The 25,128-nt window shown below is 41.4% G+C and overlaps 1 protein-coding gene across 5 annotated transcripts in view; it reads right to left on the bottom strand.

Annotated features, from left to right (window-relative positions):
- Positions 1 to 25,128, bottom strand: part of IP6K1 (inositol hexakisphosphate kinase 1) — a 68,256-nt gene that overhangs the window by 14,859 nt on the left and 28,269 nt on the right. For 4 of the 5 annotated variants that reach the window (XM_004451865.4, XM_012522683.3, XM_004451866.4 and 1 more), the window contains one exon: positions 8,165 to 8,519. In XM_004451865.4, the coding sequence (XP_004451922.1) occupies positions 8,165 to 8,387 (223 nt within the window). In that variant the 5' untranslated portion in view covers positions 8,388 to 8,519. Of the gene's footprint in view, positions 1 to 8,164; positions 8,520 to 24,386; positions 24,522 to 25,128 lie in introns of all 5 variants that reach the window. The other variant, XM_058288574.2, reaches the window with a different exon arrangement.

The following is a 25,128-nucleotide window of genomic DNA, read 5'->3' on the forward strand; positions in this document are numbered from 1 at the left end:
ATCTCTCCCTTTCTCTGTTTCTGCTTGGACTGGCCCACAAGTATACCTGGGACCCATAATCTGTTATTTTCTCCCATTTGTATTCTCTTCTCTCAGTTCTTTAATAAACTACTGGCCTAACTCAACTGGCATGTTCTTAAATTCTTTTATGTAACAGCCAAGAACCTAGAGGAATCCAGTTACACATTAACTGGTGAGCCAGCCAGGAGAAGTGGGGACTGTGCAAATACTGAATCAACACCTTGCTAACCATATGGGGATTTCATCCAGCTCCACCCATGGTGCCAGATGTCTTCCCCCAACTGTGATAAAGTGGCAAGAGGGTTTTACACCTTATCAGGTGGGTCTACTGCCCCAACCAGCCTGAAGTAATTACAGAAGAATGGCCACCATCCTTCAGCATCCCCTTAAGAAAAAGGGGATTTTTCTTAAGGGCTAAAAAAAATTAACTCTCTGAGGGGGAGGTTGAAGCAGGCTAGTTTAGAGAATAAGAATATGAATTTGGGACCTGACAGAAAAACATTGCTATGAAACACACAACCCTGGAACCCACCTGGAACCCACCTGAGAGAAAGACTCACCCACCAAAAGGCTGCTGGAAGAACCTCATGAGAATCCTCCATTTGGAACAAGATTTCATCCAGGATCAAGGGAAAAGCCCCGGATATTCTCAAAGGGACTTGTCATTGCCTGCCCCCCAGGGGGACGGGCAGGGTAACTATTCAAAACTGCAAACAGCTGGGACTCCTCCCCCTGAAGGTTAACAAGGGGAGGAGTAATTAATTGCTTAAAAAGCAACCGCACAAGCACACGCATGCTCGTTCTCTCTCTCTCTCTTTTTGGACGAGTCCATGAGTATATCTGGGACCCATAATCTGTTATTTTCTCCCATTTCTATTCTCTTCATTTCCTTAATAAACTGCTGGCCTAAACTGGGAAAAGAAGAAGAAGAAAGGAGAAGGAAGAGGAGGGAGGAGGAGAAAGGAGGAGGGAGGAGGGGAGGAGGAGGAGCAGTAGAAAGAGCTAAAATCAAAGCTCTAACCAAACAACTGGAGAAACTAAAAAAGAACAGCAAACCATTCCCAAAGCAAGCAGTAGTAAAGAACTAATAAAAATTAGGGTAGAAATAAATGAAACTGAGAATAAAAGAAAACAATAGAGAAAATCAACAAAATCAAAACCTTGTTCTTTGAGAAGATCAATAAAATTGACAACCCCCCAGCTAGACTAACAAAGAAAAAAAAGAGAAGATGCAAATAAATAAAATCAGAAATGAAAGGAGGGAAGTTATGACTGACCCCACAGAAATAAAAAGGATCATAAGAAGATATTATGAGAAACTGTATGCCAACAAACTAGACAACCTAGATGAAATGGACAAATTCCCAGAAACGCAGTCTATACTGATGCTGCAAGAAATATGAGAAATTAACAAACCAATCACATTTAAAGAGGTTGAATCAGTCATCAAAAATCTCCTAACACAGAGATACAGCTTCTTCAAACTTCTTTTTCTCCTGAGATTATTCACTCCCACCTCCTGCACTGCTATACCAATTTTTTTTGTTTTTTGTTTTTTTGACATACTGGGGCCAGGATTCGAACCTGGGACCTCGTAAGTGGGAAGCTGGTGCTGAACCACTGAGCCACAGCGGTTCCCCTAAGTTGGCCTTTTTTATTTGTTTGCTTGTTGTTTTGGGGTTTTCATCAGGAGGCACCGAACCTGGGACCTCCCACATAGGAAGCAGGCACTCAACGGCTTGAGCCACATCTGTTCCCCTACAATACCAGTTTGATGCACACTTTGTAAAAAAAAAATCCTAAGTACCTACACACGCATCTATAACTGCTTTGAGAATAAAGCAAGTTCTAATTTGCAGAAAAAGGATTAAATATTTCTGTTTTCTGAAAAGAGTTATTTGGTATTTTGTTCTCTATTAAAATGTATTTAGTTTAAAAAACAAAAGTGTCCAAACAAAGAACAGTCCAGGACCAATGGCTTCACAGGTGAATTCTATCAAGCATTTCAAGAATTAACACCAATTCTGTTTAAACTCTTCCAAAAATTGAAGAGGGGGGGAAATTACCCAACACAGTACAAAAGCCGGATAAAGAAAATACCAAAGCCAGATAAAGATACTACAAGAAAAGAAAATTACAGACCAATCAATCTCTCTAATGAACAGAGATGCAAAAACTGTCAAGAAAATACTTGCAAATAGAATTCAATAGTATATCAAAAGACATACACCACGATCAAGTGGGATTTATTCCTGGTATGCAAGGGTGGTTTAACATAAAAAAGTCAGGGAAGCAGACTTGGCCCAGTGGTTAGGGTGTCTGTCTACCACATAGGAGGTCCGCAGTTCAAACCCCGGGCCTCCTTGTCCCATGTGCAGCCGCCCCATGCGCAGTGCTGATGCACGCAAGGAGTGCCCTGCCACACAGGGGTGTCCCCCGCGTAGGGGAGCCCCACAAGAAAGAGTGCACCCCATAAGGAAAGCCACCAGCATGAAAGAAAGTCCAGCCTGCCCAGGAATGGCACCGCACACACGGAGAGCTGACACAACAAGATGACGCAACAAAAATAAACACAGATTCCTGTGCCTCTGACAACAACAGAAGCGGACAAAGAAGACGACACAGCAAATAGACAGAGAACAGACAACCGGCGGTGGGGAGAGGGGAGAGAAATAAATAAATCTTAAAAAAAAAATCAATTAATAAACTACATTAACAAATTGAAGGAAAACAACCACATGATCAACTCGATTGATGCAGAAAAGGTATTTGACAAAATCCAACAACATTTCTTGATTAAAAAGCACCTCAAAAGATAAGAATAGGGAGACGGACTTTGGCCCAGTGGTTGGGGCGTCCGTCTACCACATGGGAGGTCCGCGGTTCAAGCCCCGGGCCTCCTTGACCCGTGTGGAGCTGGCCATGCGCAGTGCTGATGCGCGCAAGGAGTGCCGTGCCACGCAAGGGTGTCCCCCGCGTGGGGGAGCCCCACGCGCAAGGAGTGCGCCCGTGAGGAAAGCCGCCCAGCGTGAAAAGAAAGTGCAGCCTGCCCAGGAATGGCGCCGCCCACACTTCCCGTGCCGCTGACGACAAGAGAAGCGGACAAAGAAACAAGAGGCAGCAAACAGACACCAAGAACAGACAACCAGGGGAGGGGGGGAAATTAAATAAATAAATAAATCTTAAAAAAAAAAAAAAAAAAAAAAAAAGATAAGAATAGGGAAGCAGATTTGCCTAATGGATAGAGCATCTGCCTATCACATATGGGAGGTCCAGGGTTCAAACCCAGGACCTCCTGACCCATGTGATAAGCTGGTCCACGCGTGGTACTGATGCACGTATGCAAGGAGTGCCGTGCCACGCAGGGGTGTCCCCGCATTGGGGAGCCCTACGTGCAAGGAGTGCACCCCGTAGAGAGAGCTGCCCAGCACAAAAAAAGTGCAGCCTGCCCAGGGTGGCACCACACACACAGAGACCTGATAAAGCAAGATGACGCAACGAAGAGAAATACAGATTCCCAGTGCCGCGGACAGGAATACAAGTGGACACAGAAAAACACACAGCAAATGAACACAGAGAGCAGACAACTGGGGGGGGGGGCAGGGAAGGGGAGAGAAATAAATTAAATAAATAAATAGATAAATAAATAAATAAACATAAGAATAGAAGAAAAATTCCTCAATATGATAAAAGGCATATATGAAAAACCCATAGCTAACATTATACACATATGGAGAAAGGCTGAAAGCTTTCCCTCTGAGAGAGAGAACTACAAGTGTTGGAGAGGATGTGGAGAGACAGGAACATTTATTCACTGTTGGTGAGAATGTAGAATGGTACAGCCACTGTGCAGGACTGTTTGACAGTTCCTAAAGAATATAGATTTGCCATGTGTAGCAGTTTGATATGGTTATGAATTCCAAAAATAGATATTGCATTATGCTTGTTATCTGATTTGTACCTAGGCATGACTGAGTTATGATTAGGGCGTTGAGTCCCCACCCCTTGGTAGGTGGGACTCACAGATAAAAGGCATGGCAAATAACAGAACTGAGGGTTTCTGATGTTGGAGTTTTGATGTTGGAATTCGATGCTGAAGACTTAAGCTAGAGCCCCGGGAATTAAGCTCACAGAGGAAAGAGAAGCCAGCCCCAGGAAGAAAGGAACCTTGAACCCAGAGAAAAGCAAGCCCCAGGAACATAGAAACCCAGAAAGATTGAACCATCACAGACATTGGCAGCCATCTTGCTCCAAATAGACTTTGGTGAGGGAGGTAACTTATGCTTTATGGCCTGGTATCTGTACGTTCCTACCCCAAATAAATACCCTTTATAAAGACCAACCAATTTCTGGTATTTTGCATCAGCACCCCTTTGGCTGACTAATACACCATGTAACCCTGCAATACCACTACTGGGTATATACCCAGAAGAACAGATAACAGTGACACAGATATCTACACATCAATGTTCACAGTGGCCTTATGCACAACTGCCAAAAGTTGGAAACCCAGGTGTCCATCAACCGATGAATGGATAAACAAACTTGGTGTTTTTACACAATGGAATATTAGCAACTGTAAGAAGAAATAAAGTCATAGAGCATATAAGAACATGGATAAACCTGGAGGATATTATGTTGAATGAAGCCAAACACGAAAGGACAAATACGATATAATTGTGCTACTATGAACTAAATATATTGTGTAATCTCATGGAGTTAATAACTTGAATATGGGTCAGCAGAAAATAGAATGAGGTTACAGAATGGAAAGCTGAGGGTTGTTAACTTGTGCAGAATTGGTGAAAAGGTTGTGTGTTAATCTTTGTAAATGAATAGAAAAGGTTAAAGCACAACATAATGTTTATAACTAGCAGTGCTAGTATTGGGTATGACAGTGGTTTAAAGGGAAAGTCTAAGTCATGTATATTACTAAAGGGGAAGCTAAAAAATGTAACATGGCACAGAATAGCATAGTAAAACCATATATGAAGTATGAATATGGGTAAAACTTCATAAGTAAGACCATTTTTCTTTGAAACTAAACATATGTTAAAACTACAAAATTTAATATCAGACAAAAAAACACACTAAGTGAAAGAAACCAGACACAAAGTACTACATATTGTATGATTCCGTTTATATAAAATGTAAATTGTATGCTTTATTAGTATGCATCAATACTGATTTTTTTTAAGTATATATAAATCAATTTATAAAGATGAAATTAGATGAGTGGTTATGTCAGGCTGGGGAAGGATGGAGGAATTGAGAGGTGACTGCTAAAGGGTGTGGAGTTTTTCTTTTTGGAGTAATGAAATTGTTCTAAATTTTTTTGTGGTGATGAATGCACAACATTGTGATTACACTAAAAGTCAGTGATTATACACTGTGGATAGATTGTATGGTTCATGAATATATCTCAATGAAAGTGCTTAAAAAATAAATAAATGTGCAAGAATAGCCACAAACAGCAGCTATAGAAGCATAGATATTGAGAGGTGAAGAATCTTGTTTGTCTGTTTTTTGCTTATTATTGAAATAATGAAAAATGCTCTAATAATGATTATCAAAGGGATGAATGCAACTATGAGATTATACCAAATACCACTAATTGTATACTTTGGAGGAATTCTATTTATTAATACATATCAATAAAATTGATTTTTTTTACATGTTCATACTATATTTACTGAAACTGATGTACAGATATTGAGACAATATCATTTTTTTTTAAGGGAGGTTAGCCCTGGCTCCTGAGAAATGCTCTCTAAATCATAACCATCAGAATTGGAATGGGATGTTAGAATTTCTTGGTTAATCTCAGAGAAGGAGTCTCAATATCTTGAGCAATGGTTCCATTTTTCCCTGTACCTTCTCCTCAGATTGAGGAATGAATGTTCTTTAAAGGCCATAGCGGGGAAGCAGACTTGGCTCAATGGACAGAACGTGGGAAGTGGACTTGGCCCAATGGATAGGGCGTCCGCCTACCACATGGGAGGTCCACGGTTCAAACCCAGGACCTCCTTGACCCGTGTGGAGCTGGCCCACGCGCAGTGCTGATGCATGCAAGGAGTGCCAAGCCACACAGGGGTGTCCCCCACAAAGGGGAGCCCCATGAGCAAGGAGTGCGCCCCGTAAGGAAAGCCACCCAGCACAAAAGAAAGTCTAGCCTGCCCAGGAATGGCGCCGCACACATGGAGAGCTGATGCAGCAAGATGACGCAACAAAAAAAGAGACACAGATTCCCAGGACACAGAAGAACACACAGCAAATGGACAGAGAGAGCAGACAACTGGGGCACAGGGGAGGGAAAGAAATGTTAAAAATAAAATAAATCTTTAAAAATAAATAAAGTCTAACTAGCTTTCTTTCCTCAGGCTACACATTCCCTAGGGAAGAATAAATACACTTTAACAAGAATACTATTCAATAAAACTGAAATTAATCCCTTCTAAGTCAAATAAAGCCCAATTTATTTTTAAAAGCCTAAGATATTATTGGTCAAATGAATACACTTAAGAACCTACAGCATGTTTTTTTTTTTCTGACATCCTTTTTTACTAAAAATTACAAAAATAATAAGTGCACATGGTAGAAATAAATAAATAAATCTTAAAAAAAAAAAAAAAAGTTAGCCAAGCTAAGGATACTTGCCAATAATATCCCATATCGTGGCAGAAGGCTTGAAGATGGATTTTTATTTTAGTATGACCAGCCGAAACCAAGTGTAAATGCTTGCAGGAAGAACTGTGAAGTCCAAGGCATCTCTATCCTCATGCACATAAGCCCTTGGCTTCACCTCCTTCACTTATCACTTACTTACTGAGCATGTAATTAGGTTCCAGGCCCTGTGCTCATTAATGTAAAAGATCTATTGTGAGAAACAGAATAAACAAACACAGAGACCAAACAAATTATAGACTGGTAAATACTACCAAAAAACCCCACAAAAAACAACTAAGTAAAGTGCTGAAGTAGAAAACGGTGAAGGCTTCTGGGGCAGAAGAGATGGTTAGGATGGTCAGGGAAAGACTCTCTGGGGAGACCTGAAAGACTGGAGGAGGAAGAGGAACTGGGACAGAGGGCAATGGAAAGACCATTCCATAAGCAAAAGCCCAGAGGTGGAAAGGGGGGGAAAACATGCAAAACTTGGGGTGTCCCAAGAACTGGCTCACCTCTTTTTGGCTAAAAACAAACCTTGGCACTGATATGGATTGATTTTCCTCAAGTTTCTTTCTAAATTGAAGATTCCTTAAGTGAAGGGTAGGGGCAACATGACTGAATTCATAAAGCTTTGAAAAAGTGAGAGGGGAGCAGATGTAGCTCAAATGGTTGAGTATCTGCTTCCCATATATGAGGCCCTGGGTTTGATACCCATTACCTCCTAAAAACAAAAAACAAACATACTAAACATTGGGGAGTGGATGTAGCTCAGTGGCTGAGAGCCTATTTCCTATGTACAAAGGTCCTGAGTTAATCTCTGGTACCTCCAAAAAAAAAAAAAAAGAGAGAGAGAGAGAAAGCAGAACACAAACATAAGGGCATATACACTGAGGGCAATCATAAAAATGAATGAACATAGTGACAATGATCAGAATTTAAAATAAAGTAACTAATTCTGGTGTAATATCCATGGGGCTCTTTTTATAAGGTAATTTATAAGTTAAAGCATATTTCCTTCAAAGGTTAGGTGCCTCCAGGCCCCAGTCCTTCTCTAAATTTATTACCATCAGTTCATTCCCCCAGCACAGACAGACACAGACCCTACAGAGTCACCTCGCCAACCATCTCACCACCTTAACCAGAAAAGCATGCAATTCATCCTCCTCTGTGGCCAGAGAAGTGACACCCCCTTCTTGAAAACCCCTCAGCAAACAAGGGAAACCTCCTTGACTACAGCAGGTTCTTCTCCACCAACAGAACCGAATGCTGTGAATTCTTCTCAGATGAATCAATTCAATTTTCAAGATCTAAAGACCTTGCTGATGTTTTCAGCCTCTAATTTTGCTTAACAAAGTGACTCAGTTGCTTTAAAACAGAAACCGACAATAACATCACATAGCCAAGAAAACAAGGAAAACTGAGCCAAGGGTCTACAGGCCCAAGACTGCTGCTCTCACCAAACAGGCCAGCGACTGACCTTTGTACTCGGGGGTGAACTCCTTCATTTCAGGAGGGAGGGACTCGTAGAAGCGCTGTTCCCGGGAGATGAGGGGCTTGCACACAGTGTGGTCGTCGTAGCGCATCATACTGCTGTGTCCGCCCACCTGGTGGATAAAGGGCTCCAGGAGGACTCCGCGGTCTCCAGCCCGACTTGCGTTCTTGCCATACTGCCCCACTTCCATGGTTTGACAAACACACATTGCGTTGGGGGCCAGTTGCACACTGAGGGCAGAGGATGCAGCACATGGACCACGAAAGGAGAGGTGGGTGAAAGATCCTGGCAAGCTGAAAGCCAATGAATGGTCAGAGTCTGATCAGCTTATTCTTCTGTCCTACAGAAAGGAAGAAAGGAAAAGAGGGAATCAAAACATCTGGCAAGACATAATCTCCCTGGAGTTCCCAAAATATCTGCTCCATGAGTGGGAACAGTGGCTGTTGTTGATCTGTGTGTCCCTGGCACTCACAACACTGCCTGGTACATGAGAGGCAGTCAGTAAATTTTTGTTGAATGTTGCAACTTTGCTCTCCTCCACCGATTGTTTTGTGCAGAGAAGCCTACATGCTCTTCCTATCCTAGTTCTCGATCCCTTCCAATTTCTCTAAAGGATATGATTTTAGAGCTACAATATGTTACACCCATCAGAAATGCAACTATTCGCTTTTTACTTCCCATTCAAAGATGAAGAGTTCAGAAAAAAACAGGAGACAGTGTGAATTTCATTCTGTTAAGATCTCTCATGATATCCAGTACCTGGTAAAGGTCTCTCCTGATTCAAAGGAAGGGTTTTCCTAAGAAATCAAGTCATAACAGAATCCCAACTTTTCTGCTGAAGGCACCAAAGACCAGGCAGGGGAAGCCATTCCTTTCTTGATTGTAAAATTAAAAAAAAAAAAAAGGGGTTGCCTTTGCCAAAGGAATTCAGGTTTCAGATTTCCTCTAGTTTCAATCTACGGCTGTCAATTCAGGACCACGTCTAGCACCACAGAGCCTCCCTTTCTCTCTGACACTATACCCACTAGTGGGAAATGGAGAAGCTCTCTGTACTCCAACACCCTACCCTCCTTGCAATGTCAATTTTCTCAAGAAAGTTAAAATCGTTGGCAATTTCCTTAATATTGAGTATACTTTTAGAATTAGGAATGTAGTAGAGGCAAGACTACATCTGAAAGATCAAGAGCAAAAAAAGAAACATTTTTAGAGCAGGTAATGGTTCTAGCTGTAAGAAAATAAACGCCTTTTTTTCTGGACCTCATAATTATAGGCAAAGGGCTATACAAGAACACTACCACAAACGTGCAAAAGTTTCCTAATCCAGTGGTGCTAGGCAGCTATTTCTACTTCAAAGCTATCACCAAAAATAAATTACTCTCTACTGCCAGCTCTCCCAAGAGTCAGCTCTGTGTTAATGCATATGCAATTTTTTGCTTAGCTATCTACTTTCTAGTCTTCCTCTAGAACAAGGCAACTTCCTGCCACAGGGGTCTGCCCAGACCCTATTCCCTTCAAGCAAAAGTTTGATGTGCACTTCAGTGGCTCCCAAGGTACCCTGTGACAACTCTGTCACAGCTATTATACCACTGCTTGTCATCTATTTACTTGTCTGTTACCACCACCAAACCATGAGCAGTCAAAGGCAAGAAATTCTCTCAGCTCCATTTAGGGTTCAAGGCAGTTGCTGGCACCCAGTAAATGTTCAAAAAGATTTTATTAGCTCAGGAAGTGGATGTGGCTCAAGTGATTGGGCTCCCATCTACCATATAGGAGGTCTAGGATTTGATTCCTGGGGCCCCCTGGTGAAAGCAAGCTGGCCCACGCAGGGTGCTGGTCCGCATAGTTGTGCTGGTCCATGCAAGAGTGCTGGCCTGCACAGAATATCCGCCTGCATGGAAAGCTGGCGCAGCAAGATGATGTGACATAAAGAGACACAGAGGAGAGACAATAAGAGATGCAGCAGACCACGGAGCTGAGGTGGCACAAGAGACTGAGTGCTTCTCTCATACTCCGGAAGGGCCCAGGATTGTTCCTTGGTTCCAGGTGCTGCCTAAAGAGAAGTCAAGCAGACACAGAAGAATGCACAGTGAATGGACACAGAAAGCAAACAGCAAACGCAAAAACTATGGGGGTGGGGGGGGAGATAAATAAATCTTTAAAAAAAATAGTTATTGGTTCAACAACAAAAAGACAACCAAATTAATAAATGGGCAAAACACTTGAATAGATATTTTTCCAAAGAAGAAATGCAAATGGCTAAAAAGCACATGAAAAGATAAAAAGATACTCAACTTCAGAAAATATCAGGGAAATGCAAATCTAAACCACAATGAGAGGGTAGTTGATATAGCGCAAGTGGTTAAGCACCTGCTTCCCATGTAACAAGGTCCTGGATTTGAGCCCTGGTACCCCCTTAAAAACACACACAAACGAAAAAACCAACTCTCACTGGGGAGCAGATGTAACTCAGTGGTTGAGCCCCTGCTTCCCACGTACGACGTGACTGTGTTCAATCCCAGATCCTCCTTAAAAACACCAACAAAAACCAACACAATGAGATATCATTTTGCACCTACTAGAATGGCCACCATTAAACAGAAAACTACAAGTGTTGGAAAGGATGCAGAGAAACTGGAATACTTATTCACTGCTGGTGGGAATGTAAAATGGCACAGCTACTGTGGAAGACAATTTGGCAGTTCCTCAGGAAACTAAGTATAGAACTGCCATATGTCAGCAATCCCGCTACTAGGTATATACTCAGAAGATCTGAAAGCAAGGACTTGAACAGACATTTGCACACTGATGTTCACAATGGCATTATTCACAATTGCCAAAAGAGTGGAAGCAACCCAAGTGTCCATTAACCGATGAATGGATAAATAAAATGTGATATATACATACAACAGAATATTATCCAGCTGTAGGAAGAAATGAAGCCCTGATCCATGCGACAACATGGATGAACTTTGAGGACATTCTGTTGAGTGAAATAAGCCAGACAGACAAATATTGCCTGGTCTCACTAATATGACCTTAACATAATGTACAAACTCATCAAGTTAATATCTAGGATACAGGTTACAGAAGATTGACTGAGGGTAGAGAATGGGGAACTGATGCTTAATTTGTGCCAAATTTTTAATAAGTTTGATTATAAATGTTCAGAAATGGACAGAGGTAATGGTAGCACATTATCATATCATGAGTGTAATTAACAGCACTGAATCATGTGTGTGATTGTGGTTGAAAGGGGGAAGTTTAGGGTCGTGTATGTCACTAGAAGGAAAGCTAGATGATGAAACACGGGATTGTATAGCACAGCGAACCCTGTTGTGAACAATGACTGTGGTTAATAGTACAGATATAAGAATGTTTCTCCATGAATTACAGCAAACGGGTGTGGTGGGGGTGAATGGGGACCTCATATTTTCTGAATGTAATATTTTTTAAAAATGAATTAAAAAAATAAAATAAAGTAAATTTTTTAAAAATTACAGCATATATATCTTAATATTACAAGGGGTTAATAATAGGGTAGTACAGAATCAAAAATACACCTAAAGCAAACTATGGACTGTAGAGAATAGTAATATACTAATATACTTGGGAAACAGATGTGGCTCGAGCAGGTGAGTGCCGGTATACCACACGGAGGTCCCAGGTTCAGTTCCTGGTGCACCTTAAAGAAGACAAGCAAGACAGCGAGTTGGTGCCATGGGCTGGAGCAATGAGGAGACACCACAAGACACACAACAAGCAGGGAGCAGAGGTGGCTCAAGTGACTGGGCACTGCCTTCCCACATGGGAGGTCCCAGGTTCAATTCTCGGTCCCTCCTAGAAAGAAGACACAAGCAGACACAGAGAGCTGACAGCAAGCACAAACAAGGTGGGGGAAGAAATAAATAAATAAAATCTTTAAAAAAAAATTCAGGAAGTAGATGTGGCTCAAGCGACTGAGCTCCCACCTACTACACAGGAGGTTCCTGGTTCGGTTCCCAGCACCTCCTAAAGAAAACAACAACCTGGTGCAATGGGCAGGTGTGGAAAGCTGGTGCAACAAGCTCATGCAACGAGACAAAGAAGAAAAACATAATGACACAACAAAGTGGGAAGTGGAAGTGGCTCAAGCAATTGGGTGTCTCCTTCCCACATTGGAGGTGCAGGTTCAGTTCCCAGTGCCTCCTAAAAGAAACAAGATGAACAGATTCAGCAAGTGCAACAACAAGGGAGTGAGGAGAAATAAAATAAATCTTTTTAAAAAGTAAAAATAAAAATAAAAATTCTTCCATCAATTGCTAAAAGATATATATTACACTAAGTGAAAGAAACCAGACACAAAGTACTACATATCATTTGACTCCATTTATCTAAAGTGTAAATATAAATAAACGTTCAGAGACAGAATTAGATTAGCGGTTATATACGGCAGGGGATTGCAAGGTGACTGCTAAGGGGTGGGCAGTTTTTCTTTTTGGAGTACTGAAACTGCTTTAAAATAGATTGAGGTGATGAATGCACAACTCTGTGATTATACCAAAAGTCAGTGATTATACACTTTGGATGGATCGTATGGTATATGAATCTCTCTCAACAAAATTGCTAAAAAAAAATGGTTCTTCCATGAACTAGAACTAATGTATATCTCTATCACAAGGTGCTAATAATAGGTTGGTATATGGAAAAGGAACACATCTAAAGCAAAGTATGGATCACAGTTAACAGTAATAATTTAACATTTTTCCATTAATTGTAGCAAAGGTACCAACCACACCAACGCTAAGTATTGATAATAGGCGGCCATAAGGGGCAGGGAAATGTCATAAAATTAATGGTGGTGATGAAAGCACAACTCTGTGATTATACTGAGAACCATCAATTGTACACTTTGAATGGATTCTATGTGTATCTAAAAACAAAAAAAAAGTGAATGGAAAAATAAAGGCAGTTCATTAATCCAATGGAATATTATAAAGACATGACAAAGATCCAACTGCTATGCAACAAAATGGATGAATCTCAAAAGCTCTGTTGAAACAGAGTGGTCGTTACCATTCCAAAATCCTCAAGATTGAGGAATGAACAATGGACTAAAGTAGACATTATTATTCTATTATAGACTTTTTATTCTGGCAATGGGAGAAACTTTATCACTGATATAAAGACAGTGGCCACCAGAGATTCTGAGGGGAGGGAGAAGGAAGATGTAGCAGTTTGAGATAATTGATGAATTCCAAAAAGAAATATTGGATTATGCTTGTAATCGGATCTGTACCTGGGCATGACTAAGTTATGATTAGGGTGTTGAGTCCCCACCCAGTTCGCACCCCTTGGTAGGTGGGACTCACAGATAAAAGGCATGGCAAAGAACAGAGTTGAGGGGATTTTAATGTTGGCATTTTGATTTTGGAGTTTGATGCTGAAGACTTAAACTGGAGCCCTGGGAAGTTGGAACACAGAGGAAAGAGAAGCCAACCCAGGAAGGAAGGAAGGAACCTTGAAGCCAGAGAAAAGCAAACCCCAGGAACGTAGGAACCCAGGAAGCCTGAACCCTCGCAGACGTTGGCAGCCATCTTGCTCCAAACAGACTTTGGTGAGGGAAGTAACTTATGCTTTATGGCCTGAATATGTAAGCGCCTACCCCAAATAAATACCCTTTATAACACCCAGTAGATTTCTGGTATTTTGCATCAGCACCCCTGTGGTTGACTAATACAGAAGAATAGGTGTAATATGGAGGCATTTTCAGAACATTGGAATTGTCCTGCATGACACTGCAATGATGGATACAGACCATTATATATTTTTTCATAATCTACAAAACTGCGCAGGATAGAATGTAAACTATAATATAAATTACAGCCCACCATTGATAGCAATGCTTCAATATTATTCATCAATTGTGGCAAATGTACCACACTAATGAAGATATTGTTAATGTGGGAAAGTGGGGGGTGGGGCATATGGGAATCCCCTATATATTTGTTTGTTTTCTTTTTGTTCTTTTAGTACCCCTGTAATTTTTTATGTAACATTTATGTAATCTAAAGTTTCTTTAGAAAGAAAAATTAAAAATTAAAAAAAAAACTTTGTTGAACTAAAGAAAACTTAACACAGAGCATACTGGGAAGTTGCATTTATATTAAATTCTAGAACAGACAAAACTAATCAGTGGTAACTGGTCACCTTGGGAAGGTTTTGCCCCAGAGGAGCAATAATGAGGAGTCCCCATTATCTTCATCTGGGTGGTAGTTACACATGTGGGCAAAGAAGCAAAGAATTATAAAAATAAGGCAAGAAAAAAAAGTATATTGGAATGAATGAAATAATTCCAGGCAGAGGGTCCACAATGATTAAAAAGCACAAAATGAAAATAGAGGAAATTTCAAGAGTCAGCACTTAAGGTGAGAAGTGGGAAAGTAACTGTGGAGGGCCTTTTCTTGGGTGGCAGGGGGGAGGTACCCAGCGAACAGGCAGGGCCTCAGAAGGTACTCCCTGTGGCAATGGACTCTAGTAAATGCTGTCAATTGACAACTGCTCTGGCCCCAGTCAGGCTAGAAGAGGCCTTTCTACAGCAGGACCTCTGGCTCTGCTTCTCCCTGGGATCACCTTTGTCAGCAGATGGGATACCGGCAGTGCACTAAAATTTCTAGCCTGGCTCACAGAGTGGCAGGGAAAGGAGAGTGCCACATGTCCCAGGAAAGTCAGTTGAGAGGCAAATGAAATGGCCATTCCCTGGACTTTGAGAGATCTGTGGCAACCTCTGCGGCTTCCACAAAATTAAGGGGGTAGAAATCCAAATTCCAGGTTAACAGAAGGTACATCACCAAGGCAGTCACATTGACTCCTCTTGCAAGTGGTTAATACACGCAGAAGTTTTAATTAACTTGACTGTAAAAGTGTGGAGTTGGATAGTGTTGATAGTAACATATTATAGTGAGTAGCAACTGGTTTATAAATGGGATTGTGACTGAAAAAGGTAGTCTGGGGAAGTAAATGTCAATAGAAAGAAAGCTAAAGAGTAATCTAGGGACTGAATAATACAGTGAACCCAGAGGCGGTTGAGAATTGTGGTTAAGGGTACAAATGCAAGAGAGCCCTTCTGTGAGCTAGAGCAGATGTATATCACTATTACAGGGTGATGGGAATATGAGGAAACATAAGAGAACTACAACTGGCGTGACCTACAAACTGTGGTTAACAGCAATACTACAATATTCTTGCATCAATGCCAAAGCTATACTGTGTTGATAATGGAGGTGTATGGAAAAAGTGTGCCAAATGTATGCTATGGACCATGATTGGTAGTAATAGTCTGATGATATTATCTCATAATCTATAACAAATGTTCCACTAGGGTGTGGAGTTGTATGGGAAATCTACACATCTCTATGATTGTTTTGCAAGTTCACAATATCTCTAACAACAATATATTTAAGGGAAGCAGACTTGGCCCAGTGGTTAGGGCGTCCGTCTACCACATGGGAGGTCTATGGTTCAAACCCCAGGCCTCCTTAACCCATGTGGAGCTGGCCCATGCGCAGTGCTGATGCGTGCAAGGAGTGCCGTGCCACGCAGGGGTGCCCCCGCGTAGGGGAGCCCCACACACAAGGAGTGTGCCCCGTAAGGAGAGCTGCCCAGTGCAAAAAAAGTGCAGCCTGCCTAAGGATGGCGCTGCCCACACAGAGAGCTGACACAACAAGATGACGCAACAAAAAGGAACACAGATTCCTGTGCCACTGACAACAAGAGAAGTGGACAAAGAAGAAGACGCAGCAAATAGATACAGAGAACAGACAACCTGGGCGGCGGGGGGAGGGGAGATAAATAAATAAATAAATAAATCTTTAAAAATATACATACATATATTTTAAAAAATAGTATGGGTTGGGGGAAAAACACACCAAATGTAAGATAAGGAATATAGCTGGTAGTAATATTTTGACAATGCTCTTGCATAGTTTGTAACAAATGTTTCACACCAATGTGATGTATGAGACCCCTGTGTGATGCTATGTATGTTTATTTTGTAAGTACACAATCTTTACTACACACTTATCGTTTGTGTGTTCATGTATGAATATTTCAATTAAAAAAATTGTTAATGGCCAAAAGACTTGAATAAACATTTGTCTAAAGAAGAAATACAAATGGCAAAAAAAACACATGAAGAAATGCTCAACATCACTAATGATTAGGGAAATGCAAATCGAACTTACAATGAGATATAATTTCACACCTATCAGAATGGCCACTATTAAAAAGACGGAGAATTACAAATGTTGGAGAGGATGTGAAGAGTTAGAACACTTATTTACTGTTGGTGGGAATGAAAAATGGTATAGCTACTGTGGAGGACTATTTAGCAGTTCCTAAAGAAGTTGAATATAAACTTGCCACATGACCCTGCAATTTTATCACTACTGGGTATAAACCCAGAAGAACTGGGAGCAGTGACACAAGCAGACATCTGCACACCAGTGTTCGTAGCAGCATTATTCACGATTGCCAAAAGTTGAAAACAACCCAGGTGCCCATCGACAGAAAAATGGATAAACCAACTGTGGGTATTCACACAATGGAATATTATGCAGCTGTAGGAAGAAATGAAGTCATAAAGCATATGACAACATGGATGAACCTGGAGGACATTATGTTGAGTGAAGCAAGCCAGACACAAAAGGACAAATACTGTATGATTGTGTTACTATGAACCAAATATATTATATAACATATTGTGTGATTCAAAAACAAATTTGTATGTATCCAGTACATTTAATTGAGAAATATGTTTTTATTCAACTGTGTTTTTTTAAAGTTTTTAATTGTTTATATTTTCAATTATTAAATGTATAAAATAAACTTGAAAAAACAAGAGCTGAGAGTTCATCACCACTAGACTGGCCCTACAAGAAATGTTAGAGTTCTCATACAGGTTAAAAGGAAAGGACAATAGACTATACATCGAAGTTGCATAAAGAAATAAAAATTTCTGATGACTTCTGTGAAACATTGAAGAGGGAGGGTTACAAGGATAGTTAATTTAGATCGAAACCACACTGCCACATAAAGATGGTAACATAAGGGATCAGCAGAATACAGAAGTGGGCATGGGCAACAATTTCCCTCCACTGGATCCTACCTCTCATCAGCACAACCCATTGTGGGGCAAACAGGAGGACATCTGGCCCCTGGGCCCATTCACAAAGTGCCTCAGAGTTAGACTCTTCATATTTTGTTTCTACATAATATAGACATACATTTAGGTACTTTCACTCTGTTTAAAAGCTTTTCTTAAGGGAAGCAGATGTGGCTTAAGTGATAGGGCTTCTGTCTACCATATGAGAAGACCCAGGTTTGATCCCTGTGGCCTCCTGGTAAAAAAGAAAAAGAGAGCATGCCTGTATGGTGAGCCAGTGCTCACGCAGTAAAACCAAATGCCCATGTGAATGCCCACATGGCAACCTGAGTGCCCGAACAGTGAGCCAGTGCCCACTCAAGTGAGTCACACAGCAAGATGATGACATAACAAAAAAAAAAAGAGAGACCAAGGGGAGAGTCAAGGTGAAGCACAGCAGAACCAGGAACTGAAGTGGCGCAAGTGACAGGGAACCTCTGTCCACATCAGAGGTCCCCAGGATTGAATCCCAGTGAATCCTAGAGGAGAGGAAAAACAAAAAATAAAAAAACGAGAAGACAAAATGAGAAACAGATACAGAAGATCACACAAGCGAATGGACACTAACAGCAAAATCAGCAGGGGAGGGGGAGGGGGAAATAAATACATTTTTTTAAAAAGCTTTTCTTAAAAGTAAACATGTAAAATATACCATAATTTCTATAAGTTTGTTTTGGCATTTCTTTTTTTCACAAACCTGGAACCTGAAAAAGAGAAATGAAGGTACCCAAGACCCACCCAAGTTCTGGGACGCCCAGGGTGAAATCACTTAACTCCTCCATGTTTTCTCACCAGTAAAACGAAGACATGCCACTGCTAATCCTGAGGGATTGAATGATGAAGGAAAGGAATTTGGGCTTGCCTTGCACCTAGTGTCCAGCCCTGGAGACACCTGAAATATCAACTCTGACTCTTAGAAACTGGAGGTTGCTCCTGAAGTCTGGTGTCCACAGAGGTTCACTATGAAAACCACTGACTGAGAATGCTGCAGATGATGAAGCCGGCCGCCTGTATCATGTCATTCTCTACTGGTTCCCTGCTAACAGCGCCGCAATTCTGTCTGGGTTAATGAAACCTCAAGGGAAGATGAAATCCCACTTGAGCACAAGGTGAAATCTGAACATAACTACTTACAAGTAGCTGAATTAGGAAAGAGTATGTAACTCAATGAGGTATGAAGGGAGTTCTCTGGGAAAGGCCATCTTGCTCTTAAAGAGACACAAGAACAAGGCAACCCCATTCCTTTGGATGTCTGAGACTGCTGCAGCCGTTTTCAGACCCTAAAGGATACTAGCCTAAAGACAAGGTCAATATGCTGAGGATGCAGAAGAGAAAGAGGAAAAAAGCCAGGGTCCCTGATATTGCCACTGAATTGCTGAAAGTCTTGTTGTTATGTAAGAATAAATTTCCCTTATGCTTTAAGTCAATCAAATTAGGGTTTTCAGTTTCCTGTCATCGACACCACTCTACTGGAAGGACATAATAGTGGCATCAAAATCCCCAGATCTGTAGGGAGTATACTGGAGTTCTCTGTATTGTGTATTATTTTTGCAACTGTCCTATAAGTTTGAAACTATTTCAAAAGAAAAAGTTTTTTAAGAATCCCCAAACCTCCAGTTAACACTCTTGGCACATAAGGAGGACAATGACTATTTTCTGATGATAACGAAACTTCTAACAACTGAAAGACAGCCCTTCACTGAAGATAAGGGACCTGTTCCCTCCACCCCCAAAATGAAAACCATAGCTCTATAATCATTATAAAGAGTCCCTGAAGGCAGGGAATCTGAATTATGCCTGATTCAAAAGGCTAATTTTAATTTCCAAGACACCAAAAACAGAATCTGCAAACTGAAAATACACTCTGTGATGAGGAAGAATGAACTTGTCCAAATATCCATAGTTTAGAACTGATTCAACAAGAGGCAGGCATTACTTATTTATTTCTTATAAACTCACCTAAATACACTGGAGCCAATAAATCCTATGTTCCAGAGTATAACCCATCCTCATAGATTCAGCTGAATGCCCTCTGCAAACACACTAACCTGATTTCAAGTATTTGATGCCACTCAAAATGTTAGCAGCTTCCATAGTCTTTTCCAGATTTAAACTAAGGAACTATTAGCATAGAGAAAACCTTGAGGATTCTTTAAAAGCTACAGATAATAACTGAGTCTGGTTTTATTGCCATGGTTAAACTAACCAAAAAAGCAACATATGTGTTATTATATAAACCACTCAGAAAAACCAGTCACAAGGTTCCCTGGGGAAAACATTTTAAATAGTATTCTATTCCCTATGTGACAATAAACTGATGTTCACTATTTGGTTTACAATATACTGGTGTTTCCTATGCTTCTGCTATCTGAAATTCATATTGCTCAACTACCTAACATGACAAAATATTTGGCTATAACAATACTAACAGGATGGTTTAGACTGAAACTAAAAATACTTTCAATTAAAGTGTCACTATTAAAGTATTATTAAAGGGAAAAAAAGAACAAAAGCTAGGTATTGAGCCCTTCAAATATCACAAGCGTATTACTTATTTAAGGAGAAAAAGGTTGGATGGAATAATCTACATATTAAAAGATTTCATAAATCCATTCATTCAAATCCATTAGGATTTCCAAGTTTTTTCTGTAAAAATCACTTCACTTTGTAATTAGCACAGCTCAGAGAAATCCTCTCTTGCTCCTAAAAATATTCTTTGATCCCTAGCCCAATTGCAATTTCCCATTTTGCTGTTTTTCAGGGAGCGAGGCCTTAATTTAGGTAGCCACACCTGCATCAAACTAGCGCTAGGGAGCAGACAGAATCCTCCCTTGCTGTGGAACTCCTAAGGCATGTAAATTCTATACGGACAGCAGGAACAGAAAAGAATGTGCCTCTACAACCATGCCAAGATACCAGGAAAACAAAAAGGGGCGGGGGGAGCAAAGTTAGAGCCACTGCTAAGCTGCACAAGGAAGAATAAACAGCAAAAGGCCAATCAAGAGCCAAATTGTTCTAACTTCCCTGAGTTTCTGTGGGAAATATGCTTTATAAAAGCAGTATTTTAAACCCTTTGGCAAGAACTGGGGTCACAAACAAGCCTACCTTCCAGCCAGCTTAGTTAGCCCTGGACAGCAGTCCAATCGGCAGGCGCTGCTGCGCACCAACAGGCCGCTAGGCTCACAAGCTGGAGCGCTCCTGGCGCCCTAGCTGTACATTAGAGTCACCTGGGAAGCACGTGAAGGAACGAGATGCCCAAGCTTACCCCCACCCCCTCTGGAATTATCCTGGTTAGGAAGCCATCATCTCAGACGATCCCACTACAACTGCAACCTCTCCCCAGGCCATGGCTAGACTAGCTCTCCAGTGAGCCTGGACACTCCTGCAGTTATAACTGGCTGTCGCTGTCAGTGCCCACCACCATTGCCTTTGCAGCCTCAATTTTATCGGCCCTCTGATCTGTTCAGGTGCCAATGCACCAAGAGGACTGTGGTCATCACAGTGTCTCTGATCATGCTGTGCAACCCAGTCACCAGCACTGACATCCTGGGCATGATGACCGCCATCCTGGGAATCTTCCCGTGCAAGTGAACAAATACAATGCAAAACAGCAAGGCAGGAAGCACCTTCCTCTTTGTCGTGACTAAGGACCTGAGCAGTAAGGAGCACTGTCAGAACACACTGGAGAAATCCCAGAATGACATCAATTCCCAGCACAGACTATCAATATTAACAAATTAATGGACCCCTTTCAGGGTAGGCAGCAAAGCTGCCTAAATGCTTACAGTGTGAACCCTTAGAACGTGTAGCACCTAGACTGACCTGCGATTCCTTCCCCTATCACCAGGGCTACAACAAACTTCTGATTACCAGTGAATGCAAGCCAGGTGAAAGGAAGGCGCGTAATAACCGAGTGTCTCCCTGAGTTTCCAGGCCTTGTAGTGCTTCTTTGTACGGGGAATCACAATTGTCCAGGAACAAAGGACATGCCTCCAATGGAGAGGGCAAAGCTCTGGGCAGAAGGAAATCCAAATGGAGACCTCTGTTTTATAATGTTTCTTTATGGAGTCTGTTATCCGAGGGCCGTGTTCTTACAGAAATCAAGGTTTTGCATTTTTGTACATGCTTATTCCTAAGTAATATGTAATCAAGTTACTTGTCTCATTCTGCTTTCCAAATAACATTCATTAAGATTCTCTCTGGTGGGGGGGGAGATTCTCTCTGGAAAGGGCCTGTGGATACAGACCTCTGAGCTGGTAAAAGATGATTCCCTGGATGTCAAGGAAAGGAACAAAGGGTGGTACCTGAGTGTTATAAAACAGCCACTTTAATTCCATTATGCAGGTGTGTCTCAGGCAAACTCAAGCACTACAGGTGGAGAGGAGTTTATGACTTGCCCCTACTGTTTCTTATCTTTTTTTTTTTAAGATTTATTTTTTATTTATTTCACTCCCCTTCCCCACCGTTCCCCGCCCCCAGTTGTCTGTTCTGTGTCCATTTGCTGTGTGTTCTTCTGTGTCCACTTATATTCTTTGTCAGAGGCACTGGGAATCTGTGTCTCTTTTTGTTGTGTTATCTTGCTGTGTTAGCTCCCTATGTGTGCAGCACCACTCCTGGGCAGGCTGCACTTTTATTGAACAGGGTGGCTCTCCTCATGGGGCGCACTCCTTGCGTTTGGGGCTCCCCTATGTGGGGGACACCCCTGCGTGGCACGGCACTCCTTGTGCATATCAGCACTGCGCGTGGGCCAGCTCACCACACAGGTCAGGAGGCCCTGGGTTTGAACCCTGAACCTCTCATGTGGTAGGCGGACACTCTGTCCACTGAGCCAAATCTGCTTCCTGCCCCTGCTGTTCTAAAAGCATCTCCAGGAACAAAGATGCACTCACTTTCCCTAGTCATCCTGATGGCCCTTTGCTATGACTGCCAACATTTGGAGGTGAAAAGCAATTGCAATTAGTATTTAATTCCTATAAGCCTAATTCTCGGACACCTAAGTCTGAGGTGGCATTACCCAGGTTCAGAATTTACATTTCTTTTTCCTCTCTGTCCCTTTCTTCCTTTGCCAGAAGTATGGCATTTCTCCTCCTTGGGGTATTAAAGGGCAGTAACCATAAGGGGGAGCATCCTAAGGGTTTGAGAAGGATCCTTAGGAAGTAGAGTTTCGAGCTCTGCTTCCAGAGTCCTTGTTCTCCCTTTTCATGATGATTCTTTACCACTTCTGTGATGTCTTGGTAGAATACTTGGTGAGAAAATCTTGTGTTTATGAAAACAATCTTGCACTTTTCTATGTGTGGGTATTGGATTGAAACTTCTACTTTTAAATGTTTAAAAACAAGAAAGTTTCTGCTGGTGAGGCCTGTCTGGCACTTCTCAGTATTTAGTAGTACAGCTCCTCTCTAGTGAACACAATGTTGGAAAACAGAAATGAAGAATATCATCTAATATTTATGCACTAGAGTAGACAAGACCACTGTATTTTGACTCTCTGTTGTTCCCATTAGGGTTTGAATTAGGTCACAGGGAAGGGGGGGAGATAGCCCCTTTGGGTAGCATGTTGGCTTTGGTTTGTCAAAAACAGATAATTTGGCAAAGAGCAAGTTTTGGCCAAAATGGACAAAGGGAATTCACAAAAGAGGGGGCTCTGATAGCCAATAAACATGTGAAAAGATGTTCTACCTCACAAGTAATCAAATAAATGCAAATTAAAACAAGAAATCATTTTACTAGCATAAGACTGGCAAAGAAACAAAAAGTCTCAAAGGAAAACAGATGTGGCTCAAGTGATAGGGCCTCTGCCTACCACATGGGAGGACCCAGGTTTGATCCCTGGGGCCTCCTGATGAAAAGGAAGAAGAAAAAGCATGCCTGCGCAGCGAGCCAGTGCCTGCGTGGCGAATCGAGTGACCAGGTGAGTGCCTGCGTGGCGAGTCGAGTGACCAGGTGAGTGCCTGTGTGGCGAGCCAAGTGCCCACACACAAGCCGAGTGCCCATGTGGTAAGCCAGTGCCCGTGCAAGAGAGTAACACAGCAAGATGATGACACAACAAAAGAGAGATGAAGGGAGAGTCAAGGCGAAGCACAGCAGAGACCAGGAACTGAGGTGACACAATTGACAGGGAACCTCTCTCCACATCAAATGTCCCCAGGAGCAAATCCTGGTGAATTCCAGAGGAGAAAGACAAGAAAAGGCAAAAAGAGAAACAGATACAGAAGATCATACAGCAAATGGACACAGACAGCAAAAACAGCAGGGTGGGGGAGCAAGAGGGGAAGGGGGAAAAATACAAGGTATTAAAAAAAAAAAAGGGCAACAGACCTGAATAGACATTTCTCCAAGGAAGATGATCACGATCATTAGTTTCAGGGAGATACAAATTGAAACCACAATGAGATAGCACTTCACACCTACTAAGAAGGCTAGAAGTGAAAAGTAGGGTAATAAGTCTTGGTGAGAATGTGGAGAGAAATTGGAACCCTAACATACTGCCAGTGAGAATGTAAAATAGTGCCTGCCGTCAGGTGGAAAAACTGGCAGTTCCTCAAATCGTTAAATAAACAGCTACCATATAACCCAGCAATTTCACTCCCAAGAGAACTGAAAATATATGTCTGCATAAAACTTGTACACAGATGTTTATAGTAGCATCATTAATAACAGCCAACAACACAAATGTCCATCAATGGACAAATGACTAAAAAAAATGTGGCATATCCCTACAACAGAACATTACTTGGCCATAAAAAGGAAGTGCTGACACATGCTACAACATGGATGAACCTTAAAAACATGCCATGTGAAAGAAGCTAGTCATAAAAGACCACATGTTATATGATTCTATTCATATCAAAGTCCAAAACAGGGAAATGTATAGAGACAGAAAGTATATTAGTGGTTGTTTAAGGCTGGAGGGAGGATGAATGAACAGAAGGTTGATAGCTAAAAAGTATACAATTTCTTTTTGTTAATGTTCTAAAATTGACTGTGGTGAGAATTGCACATTTCTGGAATATACTAAAAACTACTGACCTGTAAACTTTACATGGATGAACGGAATGGTATGTGAATTATTTCTCATCTTATTCTGCTGATGGCAACTCAAACCAAAGACGTGTACCCTCCACATCCCAGCACATGCCCCAAACAGCACATCTAAGGATGTTCCTGCAGCATTGTTGTAACAGAAAAATAGGGAACCACCAAAACATTATTAAGGGAAGAATGGATAAACAGGCATATTCGTCAGTGTACAGTACTCAAATGAATAATTTACACATGTCAACATGGATAAATTTCAAAATCAAACTGAAAAAAAAAAAAACAAGTTCAAAGTTATATTTCTAGGGACTTCCAGGAAGATGGTAGATTAGAGAGACACAGGATTCATGTCACTCCCAGAAAAAGAGCTAGAGGAGAGGCAGAAATAGCCTGGGGAAAAAATGTTCCAGGGTTTAGGACAGCAGGGGAAGGCTGAACACCACCCAGAAAAGAGAGGGACACATGAAAGGAATCTCAACAGAAAAACTGTGAGTAGAAGCTGCAGCTGCAGGCATTCTTTCCCCCATTCTCCAAGCAGAAAGCTTCGAATTCTACGGCCTCTCAACCTACATTGACTCTACAAGAAATGCAAGAACTCAACAATCATCAGTCATCAAAAATCTCCCATCAAAGAAAAGTCCAGGACCAGGTAGCTTCAAAGGTGAATTCTACAAAGCATTTCAAAAAGAATTAATACCAATTCTGTTTAAACTCTTCCAAAAAATTGAAGGGA

The sequence above is a fragment of the Dasypus novemcinctus genome, chromosome 26 (genome assembly GCF_030445035.2).
Source record: "Dasypus novemcinctus isolate mDasNov1 chromosome 26, mDasNov1.1.hap2, whole genome shotgun sequence".
Classification (NCBI taxonomy): Eukaryota; Metazoa; Chordata; class Mammalia; order Cingulata; family Dasypodidae; genus Dasypus; species Dasypus novemcinctus.